We start from the raw sequence: 11,746 nt of genomic DNA on the forward strand, positions 1-11,746 counted from the left end.
TAAAACAAAATGTATAATAATTATTTTAAACGCTTAAATCAGTGGTTGTATATAATGAGTAAACAAGAAGGAGAAACAACGCATTTGAAATACTATATAGATGATAGAGGATATATTTGCTAACCCTCTTCAATACAAGGTATGCTATTAAAATGATTTGATTTATGTAATATTAAATAGATTATTTTTTTATCTTTGTAATCATGATTTCAGGGTTGAAAAATGGACAACAGTGGATCTGGAGTAGTGCAAGTATTCGTGGGTGAATGGAGCCCTGAATATGAGGCGCTCTCCATTAAAGCTACGAAACAAACTTCATCAGCCGAGATTGTAGAATGTATTATTGAAAGACTCGGACTGATTGAAGCTTCTGTTTCGAATGGCTATGAGTTAGCAGAAGTGGTAGGGAATTCTGTTGGTCAAGAATGTAAGGAAAGAAGACTTGGCCCCGCTGAATGCCCCGTAGCACTCATGTTACTGTGGCCAAAAAATGATACTCAGCAAGAATACTACAGGTCTTATATTATATTTCAACATAATTACGTTTTATTGTTAATGCTCGATTTAGAGTGATTTCTTACAAAATAATTTTCCCTTTATCTTTCAGATTTTATCTACGAAAAAAGCAACCAGACTATTTATGGTCTGACAGTAGGTTTCCTATGGATCCTCAACTCCTAAAGGACTATTTTAATAGATTCCTTTATCAACCACGTGACAAGGAATACCCAGATCTATGTCAGCTTCCAGATCTGAATGAGCAAACATTGTTGGACAATCTGAGGGCGAGGTTTTTGGCTGGCAATATATATACTTACGTTGGCAGTATACTGATTGCCTTGAATCCATTCAAATTCTACCCTATCTATAATCCAAAATATGTAAAATTATATCAAAACAGAAGGCTGGGTCCAGACATACCTCCTCATATATTTGCCATAGCCGATGCAGCTTATCATTGTATGCTTAAGGAGAAGAAGAATCAATGTATCGTTATCAGTGGTGAAAGCGGTTCTGGTAAAACTGAATCAACGAATTTCTTGTTACATCATTTGACAGCACTTAGTCAAAAGGGTTCACATGGCAGCGGTGTGGAACAAACGATACTCAGCGCTGGACCTGTTCTAGAAGCATTTGGTAATGCAAAAACTGCCCATAATAACAATAGCAGTCGCTTTGGAAAATTTATTCAAGTAAATTACAAAGAAAATGGAATGGTTCATGGGTATGTAATAAACAATAATAATGTATAATATATAATACACTAAATATAAACTATAACAGAAGTGACCTAAATGCATTTTATAGTGCTGTGGTTCAAAAATACCTTCTCGAGAAATCCAGGATTGTTTCTCAAGGACGGAATGAGAGGAATTATCACGTGTTTTATTACTTATTGGCTGGCGCAAACGAGCAAGAGAAACAGCTGTTGCATTTGGAGAGCTGTGATCGGTACAATTACTTAAATAAAAGTGGTTGTTACGGACTAGAAAATATTGATGAACGACATGAATTCTCGAGATTAAAACAATCTATGGAAATGGTAGGCTTTACAGCAGAGAAGCAAAGACGACTCTTCGCAGTTCTGTCGGCAGTCCTTTTACTAGGTGATTATCAACTCATCCATATCCATGGGCGCCGCGAGAGAAGTACAAGGGAGTGCATTTGTACTCTTTATAATATAATTGGGAAATGGAAAATCCATAGGAAAAAAATAAATCACATAATGTGAAAATAATTTTTTCAATTGAAAATTAAGTGCATAAATATTAATTAATATTTGTAATAAAACTTTGGAAAATCAATTTTAGAAAAATCAATGTTGAAAAACTTGAATTGTCTTAATTGCTATCCAAATTTATTTCAAATTTGAATTCTTCTGAGTGCACCTCCTTGCAAGTAATTCTGTCGGCGCCCATGTCCATACCATATGCATCATTAAATTAACTCTGGATTCTTAAGCTTGTTCTTTTTAAATAAACTTCTTGCTCCATTCATATTTTCTCTTTTTTTCTTCAATGTGGAGAGAAAAAAGAAAGGATGAAAGTGCATCTGTGCTAGAAGTTTAGTTGAAAAGAACAAACTTCTTGATTTAGGTAATGTTGAATTTTATCCGAGAAAATCGTATCACCATCACGACGAAGCTGTAGGTGTTAAAAATCCAGAAGTAGTTGCATTGATATCAGAGCTTCTCCGAGTAAAACAAGAAACTCTGTTAGCTGCACTCACTGCCAAACGTGCAAGAGCTTCCGGAGAGACTTTAGTTATTAACTATAGACTTCCCGAAGCGATTGCGGCACGCGATGCCATGGCAAAGTGTTTGTATGGAGCTTTATTTGATTGGATTGTGTTGCAGGTAATATAAATGCCTTCGTTTATATAAACAATTATGGTTATTAACTGCACGACACATAAAATAATTTATTATTTGTGTTAGGTGAATCATGCCCTACTTTCTAAAAAAGATACTCTCAGAGATCATCAAGGCAATAGTATAGGTGTATTAGACATATTTGGCTTTGAAGATTTTAAAACGTGTAATAGTTTCGAGCAGTTATGCATTAATTATGCGAATGAACAATTACAACATTACTTTAACCAACATGTTTTCCAATACGAACAACGAGAATACAGAAAGCAGGGGATTAGATGGACAGACATAGGGTACAGCGACAACTCTGGATGTCTTAATCTCATCGAAGGGAAACCAAACGGTCTTTTATGTCTTCTTGACGATCAGTGCAAGTTAGTATTATCTCTTGAATACACTTTTTCACAAGTTTTTGAAATAAATATATTTCAAACATTTAACTTTGTTTCGTAGCTTTCCTGGTGCAACAAACGAAACGTTGCTACAGAAATTTAACACTGTTAATAAAGAAAATCCGTTTTACGAAGCGCCACAGCGCCGAGAAGCGGCGTTTGTTGTTCGTCATTATGCTGGTGCGGTCAAGTATCAAGCTGCCAATATGAGAGAAAAAAATCTAGATTTGATGCGACCCGATGGCGTAGTCGGAGTACTGAAAAATTCTTCCCTTGCTTTCGTGCGAGAGTTAGTCGGCGCTGATCCGGTCGCCGTATTTAGATGGGCCATCCTGCGGGCCTTCTTCCGCGCTCATTTTGCGTTTCAAGAAGCTGGTCGAGCACACAGACATGGCAGAGGTAAATATTAAATATTATGATATATTATTTCAACATTATTAAAGCATCGTTTAATGCAAGGAATTAACACAAAAATATGTATCTTTCAGTCGATGGAAACAAGACATCTGTACAAAATAGATACAGGACACCCAACGAGAATTTAATAAGGTAATGTTAAAATCTTTTTAGCTTTCTAATTAAATAACGTTTTGATATATGAGCGATAATAAAAGAGTATTAAACGCTTCTATCTGTAACCTATATATAACAAAGCAAGATATAGTATTAAATTGAGAATTGTGAAGAAGAAAGTGCTTGTGCGCTTGTTTTTTTGGACATGTTTGATCTGTATATTGTTTTATTTAGTATGAATTTACGTTGTGCGTCAATAATACATGCATCACGTTCTGAACTTTGTATTTATAAATTAAAACAAATCTCTTAATTATATTTATATTGGTCATATGTCTTTTATCCCTTTGTAGCCATCTTGTGACGTTGTCGACAGTCAATCTAACTATTAACCGAATTGCGTAAGTGGTCTTTCGATCCACTCTATGTATAATTTTCGCAAATGTTGTATTTTGTTGACATATCCCATGGATTTACAACAAATGAAATTATATTAATGACGATCAATCTCAGCCTTAAATAATGTAGAAAGTGTAAATAATCCATTCTTGTTGAAATTTGTAAATCCATATACTTTTGCTCCAATTATGTGTGTCTATGATTTTATTTCGATTTATGCTTGCACTCCTCGTGTTAGCTATAACTAGAATGCAGTTTCCATGATATTTTTTGTACAATTACATTCTATCATTGTACAATGTTCTTCTTGTTATTGTATCTGGGCATGATTTATGACGCAAAACTGAATTTCCTTTTATACAATTCATATCAGTCATCTTTCATTTTTTCTGTGTTTATATTCAAATCATTCATCAATCGAAAAAACATTCCCTGAGAAATATATATATATATATAATATAATATATATAAAGCTCGGGTACTCGAAAAGAAGCATATTAAAAACGATCGGCTAATAATTTATAAACGATAATTAGGTAATCATAAGGAATGTCGACAAAATAATTAAGAACTAGAAAATTTTTCAGTTCACATAAACATACTCGCCCACCAAGTTATCAGAAGCAACGCAGTGTATGTTTACCACCGGCTACTGCTCCTTCTGCCACATTATCTTCTATACAAACCGAAAACAACGATAATATAAACAACAATCGTCTATCGTGGCCACAATTTAGAAACATTAATCAGACGCAACACCCATCAAACGTTACATCGATGAAGGGTGGTTACATATTACGGGGCAGGGAAGACCAGTCCTATAGTAATAATAAATTCAGACGAGATACTCATACACCGCTAGAGAGAGTGCTTCCAAAAGACGAAGCAAACGTCATGGAACGCGCTAATCAGATTGTCATGTATGTAAAACGTATCGATTCTCATTTAATAAACGTAATTTAAGTTACAGAGAAAAATTACTGATTTATAAATCAAGATTAATACGTACTTTATAGCAATTCCGGGTGGTGATGGGTTTCCTTTTTGTAGGTAATAGCATTTTCGTAAGCTATTAATAGTTAAAACTGTACCGTGGCTTTATTCATTTATCTTAATTTCTCGATGACATATCGCTACATCTTTTGATAACAAAAGAACATTATATATCCATTATAAAACCATTTTTCATTATCATCTTACAGTCTCGATATAATTAATGATGATTGCTGCATGCTGAATGTTTTGCAACAGTTCCTTAAAGTTTTTACCAAAGAGTTGCATATATCTTATTTGTAACTACTATATTATAAAAACCATGAATAATTTATAATATAGAATATAAATATGGCAGAATAGTATAAATTAATATTATTACAATTATAAATTAAAAATGTGATTTTTTTCTACATCAATATTTCATTTGTACTATCATCATAATACTTAAATGTTTCCTATAATATTGGATCAAATATTATCCTTAAGCTTGCTATTTCTTATTATATCTACTATATCATATAAATTTTCTACTATTTCTTATTTCTTTATTCTGTTTGTTAGATATATTTTTGTATGTACATAGATATAGATTTTTTATTATTCATAAAACATACACTACTGATAGAATATAACTAGATTGTAATTCCTTCTCCTGTGTAAATACAAAATTATCTGAAGATTGATACTATTTGTATTGTATTTCTACATACATGATAATACTAAATGATAATAACAGGAGAATGAATGTACATCATATATTGAATATTACAAATGCATATTAGCATTGGAATGTTTACAGGAAAAATAAATCGTTTCGGCCAAGGGAACGTGGCAAGAAAGGTCTGAAAAATCTGCAAACTGTAAAGACACTCGCAGGAAGAACTCAGAGTTACGGTACCGGACCAGGGAAAGCCAGAAAACAACCTATGACCGTTTCTGCACAATTTCAGCAAAGTTTGCACAGTCTGATGGACACTCTGAATCAGGCAAATCCTTTCTTCATCAGATGCATTAAGAGCAACGCTAATAAAATACCAAATGAATTTGATGAGGAAACAGTACAACGACAGCTGCGCTATACAGGCATGTTGGAAACCGTCAGAATAAGGCAGGCCGGTTTCAACGTGCGACTAACATATGAGGAATTTATACAACTCTATCGAATGTTGCTTCCTAAAGGTCTTCTGAGCTCACAATCCGACGTGAGGGACTTCCTACTAACTCTCAATCTCAACAGAGATAATTATCAGTTGGGTACTACCAAAGTCTTCCTCAGAGAATCCGAAAAGATAAAACTGGATATTGAACTTCATCAACAAATTATAACAAGCATTACCACCATACAGAAATGGTTCCGCGCTTGTCTAGAAAGGCGAAAATTCCTTAGATTAAAGAATGCCGTTGTACAAATTCAATCTTTCTGGAGAATGGTTTCGGCACAGCGATTAGCTCAGGTTCTTCGTGCAAGAACCGAAGCCGCATTACATATACAAACTGCCTGGAGGGTGTACAAACAACATAGCTGGTTTAAAAAGCTAAAGTCGTGCGTAATTACTTTCCAAGCGTACGTTAGAGGAAATAATGCCAGAAAGAAATTTATCGAATTGAAAAAACGAAAAAGGCCTCTACCAGATAGAATTCAAGAAGTCAAGAAAATTCCAGAATATAAGGAACTTATATATGATAAAATGTACGCCAAAGATAGTGAAGAGTAAGTATAACACGTATACATGTATGTATAAAACAATATAGAGATAACTTGTATTATTTTTTTGTATAGGTCGTTCGCGGAAGATCGAAGTTTAACAGAATATGGCGAATCACCTCGAAAAGTAGAATCTCAAAATCGACTTACGTCAGTAAGGTAAGTACTAAAGTTTCAATTTCACAGTTAGGTTGTTGCAAAAACTTATCGAGCTCTTTATAGGAGTGATAACGTCTATCGAGACAGAGACAGTACTTTGGATACAAGCATCTCGTATTCCAAACGAAAGCTTACTCCGAACAAGCGAATTTTGCATGACGGAGCGTTGAAAAATACGGAAACGTATAATTTCGATGAGATCACAGATCGTAAAAGTAGTCTCGAAAGTTTAACCAGTCTGAGGAGTTACGAATCTCAAGCTAGTATCAATAGTTCTGAATCGCAAGAAAATTCTGGCTCGAGACCCGTGCCAAGCACAAGAACAAAACGTGGTGATCATTCGGCGGCGATTGCATCAAATGTAAATATATTGAACGCGTCCAGTCGACTCTCTTCAGTGAGTAGAAGAACTGACAGTTCCTCGACAGGATATAGTGATGGTGAAACCGAAAGCGAGCCACCGAGCGCCGTGCAAAGTGCTCCACCTGTTTTCAACACGAGTCTGCCGTTCGTCAGTTCGCGCGACATAAAGTATCATACCACCAACGTAAACCTGACGCACAGTCCGAATTCGGACATTTGGCGTCGTAGAGCAGATTACTCGCCCGCCAATTACAGCGATTATTTTATGCAAGTACCTCAGAAAACAACCGTTACCCGATCTCCTAACGTGTCTCATTACAAGAGTTCAACGGATAGCGTTTTCGAACAAGTCCGACAGGAAAAGCCCAACGAAGCTGCGAATTATAATGTTAAACTCGATACGAGCGATCGATTCGTTCAAATGGAAAGTTTGAGTAATAGGCAACAACGTGGATTTAATGACAACAACGTAGCTGATCGAATGGAAAATATTCCAATATCGCCAACAAAACGAGATCAAACCAAGCACGGACCTATAAAAAATGTCAAAGATCTTAGTTACTTGCGGCGACAAAACTCGGAGGGAGATTCCGCAATGAAAGTCGTAGATATCAACGACGATAACACTTTGAAGAGCACTTTGAAAGGATCCTCGCCAAATGAAAAGAATTCGCGTTCGAAAGAGAAATATGAGCCGGACGTTCCAGTGAGAAACGCAAGACGAAATAGACCTTCGAGAGAGGTTCAGTGTCGATCTATGGGTGAAAGTGTAGTCGAAACTAATACCGAAACACGAAATCTGCTTCTTGGTACAATTAAGGAAAGTGACTTGAATAAAACGACTGTATGGTCTCGGAAAGATTATTCGCATGAAACTACTTCTCGATCTGTTACGGATTGGCCCATGAATAAGAATGAAGCTACATACAAAGTACAGCAGCCCGGTAAACGCATGAGATCCAATGCGATAACGACTCTCGAGCTACGAAGGAGGAACTCCGATCCAGCTACGAAAATCTCGGGTCTAAGTGAGGATAAAATGGGACAGGATACCAGTTCGAATGATCTGAAATTGGCACCTGGCATGAATCTTCTTGAATGGAAAGGTAATAATCTGTTTACTCTAGCTGGTCATCGTTTTCGAAAAGTGGCGAGATTTGCAAAGGACGACGTATGTGTGTGTTGCCACGAGAAAATGGACGCGTTTGTGACGCAAGGCTACAAATGTGTTGACTGTAAGCAGTTGTATCATGTCAAGTGCATTCAAAACGGTGGAGTGTTGAGAATGCCGTGCCTTTTGGCCAACACACCGAACAGACGGAAAAATAGAAAACCACCGCGCACACCGTACGATACTACGAAACAAACGGTCGCGTCCAAATTTAATCTAACTGGCACTTCAGCCTTTTCCGATAGCACGGATAAGATTATTTCCGACGCCAAAGAGTTGGCACTGATGCAAGATTTTATCACCAAGAAAATCTACAAAATGGAGAGTCAAGAGGAGGGACGGAAACCGAGCGAAGTGGATCGTGTTTTCAAGCATGCTCTTAGGAAGTTCAAGGACGACCTGGTGATCACGTATAGCGTCGCCATACAGCAAGGCGTAGAGGGTAACATCAAATACACCGATTTAATCGCAAATTTTCTTCATGTTATGGAAACTGTCTGCAAGCAAGAAAACACGAGGGAAGATTTTCCTGTAACAATGGGCGTGAATGCATTCAGAGGCTTTATGAATGAATTTATGGCTATGGTTAAAACTGAAGCTCCCGAAAAGCAAAGCAAGAGCAAACGGAAGAAGGAGAAGAAGCGAAAACAAGAAGAACCCATACGACATGGCAGTCACATGTTCCAGTTGACTATCATCAACATACCCACCGCGTGTGAAGTCTGCACATCTTTCTTCATGTGGCCTATTGAGCGAGGACTCGTTTGCCAGAGTAAGTAATCCATGTATACAAATTTATTTCGACATTTCTCTTTTTTTAACGATTTAATGATTATAATTAATCATAATAACTATACTTTGTTTTTAGATTGTAAATTGACATGCCACAAAAAGTGCTACATGAAGGCGTCAGCGGAATGTGGCAAAGATGGTTCTCTGCCTGAAATGAATTCGCGCAAAGTATTTGGTGTACCACTGTACAAGTTGGACTGCGGTGATGGCAAAGTACCACTCGTAGTAGATCGATTAATCACAACTATCGAAATGCACGGTCTCTATACTGAAGGTATATATAGAAAAAGTGGTGTCAGTTCCAAAGTGAGAGAACTCAAAATGAAAATGGACGAGGGTGATTTAGAGAAGGTGGATTTCGAGAACTATCAAGTGCATGTTTTAGCAGCAGTGCTGAAAAGTTTCTTTAGAGACATGCCGGAACCGTTGTTGACTTACGAATATTACGACGATTTCTTGCACGCGGCAAATTTGACGGATCCGCATGATCGAATCAGCACGCTCTTCGCCATATTGAAGAAGTTGCCGAAACCTAATTATGATCTGATGGAACGTTTGATTGTCCATCTAGCGCGAGTAGCGCGACATGAGGTAGACAATAGAATGTCATCATCAGCTTTAGCCATCGTTTTTGCACCGTGCATTCTCAGAACGAACAGGACGTTGCCCGCGCAAGATTCTCTTCAAGACGTAGGCAGGCAGACGCGTTGCGTCGAAACGATTGTGCAGGAAAAGTTGAGGGTAGTTAGAGCAACGCTGGCAGACATAAATACCCTCGAATCTGCTTGTCACACAGCGACTCATCGGCTCTCCAGTTTACGATCATCCAAGATCTTCAGTCCAGAGGAGTTGAACGTAACTGCCTCGAGCGTTGCAGGACGAGCAGTTGCGATGGATCGTGACAGGGATCGAGGAGATGAGGAAGAAGCGCTACTCGTCGATCATATACAAGAAATCCAAAAGGAAAAGGATCTCTTGACGTCTACTCTACCCAGTCTAACGAGAGCTTCTTCGGACGATGATCTCCTCTTGTCAGCCACGGATCTAGACGATGGATCTCTCGACGATCTTCTCCCATCTTCTGCTGGTAAGTACCTTCTAAGAATTGATTTTATAATTATGCGATTTGAGCAACAATTTCTCCAGTAAAGCTATTTATGTTCACAAAGGTTTATAAGAGATTGTGCGTTTAATTATTTCATTGTTTTATTAAGTGATTGATTTTTAAAACGATTCTCTTTATTATGAAATGATTAAAAACTCTTATAAGATAGATATTAAAATAGATATATAGATAGGTTTCTAGGTTTAAGATCTTTTACTTTTATTAATCACAGACGGACTCGTAAGGAAGAAGCCCGTTCAAAGGCAAAGTTCAGCAGACAATTCGTTTCCAACGATTATCAATATGGACGATGACATGGTAATGGTATGAATAGCGTTCGCGAATAACATTAATGTGCATTCTAAACGAATATAACAGTCCGATAGATGCGAGATATCGTGTTAGGACAGAGAATCAATAACTTCACTTGCTGGTTCTTTCAACTAATTATTAATGTGTTGAGATGCATTAGCAATTACAAAAGCTTATAGCTTTCGTAATTTGTCGACTCCAAAAATGAAGTTTAATTGTGCGACTGAAATGATTCCATTCTGTTATCGAAGTCAGTAGAGATATCTAAAATTATTTCGTACAGTGTATGATTAGGAAAAAACTGCACAAATTTTAACTTTGCCGCATAATTTTATTCACAATGCATTCCTTTCTTTGAAGACTGTCGAAATATTTAGGCACAACGTTTCGTTTGTCTATAGATCCTAAAAGAAAACATTATTAACCGCCGCTTTACACATTTTAAATATAAGAAATGAAAGCACAGAAAAACTAGGAAATATTTAAAGAAAAGCGTACTTTTAATATTATATATATTTACACATACATGTATGTTTTTATTTTAAAATATATATGTATACACACATCATATACATTTTTAAATAAATATATACATGTATATGTATATATTTATAAATATGTGTATATGTACATATGTATGTATATTTGTATGTATATTACATATGTATATATACATATATATGTATATTTTAAGAAATGTCCGCTTATCAAAGTGATGAGGGAGTCATATCGAATTACTTTTTTACAAATTTACGTTCATAAAAATGTAATTTATTGTTGCACCACGTTGCAATTTTCAGTAAACATGTTTTTTATGGAGGCTCTATATGATGTGTAGATGCGCTGTTCCTTTATAACTATTTGTTTAGCATTAATAGATCTGACTTGAAAATCATTTCTTCCCAAAGCATCTATTTGTTCAAGTAAAATCGATAATCGATCGTTTTGTATTCCTATGAGATGTTTTTACTGTATTTCGTTATGATGTTTCGTCTGATGACGACAGTCGATTTAAAGCGTTAGGTTTATAGGCGCAGGAATTTAAGGGACGACCAAGAAAGCAAAAGGAAACCAAAACATAGTTTGTACATATTATACTATAAAAATTTTGTAATAATCTGTTATTGTTGAATTTACACACGAGAGACGTTTAACAAGATTATATTTCTACTGTCGATATTTGTTGTAGGGATAATCACGTCGTTATCGGATCTCTACCAGTTTTAGTTTTTTCTGTGGATCGATTTTTACTTAACGCGTTTTTTTTTCATGCTCAGATGCGTCCCAGAGACATATATGCATACATAAGTAAACGCACACATTACATACAAGTACTTATGTACAAATTCGTGCGAAAGACTAATTAAACTTTTTCGCTCGGAATTTATTTTTAAAAAATTTCGTTTTTAATTTATAAAAAATATATATATATATATATATATATATATACATATATATATGTATGTTA

General features: G+C 35.9%; 1 protein-coding gene across 1 annotated transcript; it reads left to right on the forward strand.

The window, feature by feature from the left end:
• Nucleotides 1–222: 222 nt before the first annotated feature.
• LOC105619069 (unconventional myosin-IXa-like) lies at nt 223–10,296 on the forward strand. The gene is made up of 14 exons (XM_012200599.1): nt 223–515; nt 608–1,225; nt 1,309–1,607; nt 2,097–2,356; nt 2,438–2,745; nt 2,825–3,162; nt 3,252–3,312; nt 3,630–3,677; nt 4,263–4,595; nt 5,471–6,382; nt 6,452–6,535; nt 6,599–8,841; nt 8,938–9,948; nt 10,199–10,296. Exons 1-14 carry the CDS (start codon nt 223–225, stop codon nt 10,294–10,296), a joined length of 6,906 nt encoding a protein of 2,301 aa, XP_012055989.1.
• The last annotated feature ends 1,450 nt before the right edge of the window (nt 10,297–11,746 follow it).

This window comes from Atta cephalotes (assembly GCF_000143395.1).
Source record: "Atta cephalotes unplaced genomic scaffold scaffold00019, whole genome shotgun sequence".
Lineage (NCBI taxonomy): Eukaryota > Metazoa > Arthropoda > Insecta > Hymenoptera > Formicidae > Atta > Atta cephalotes.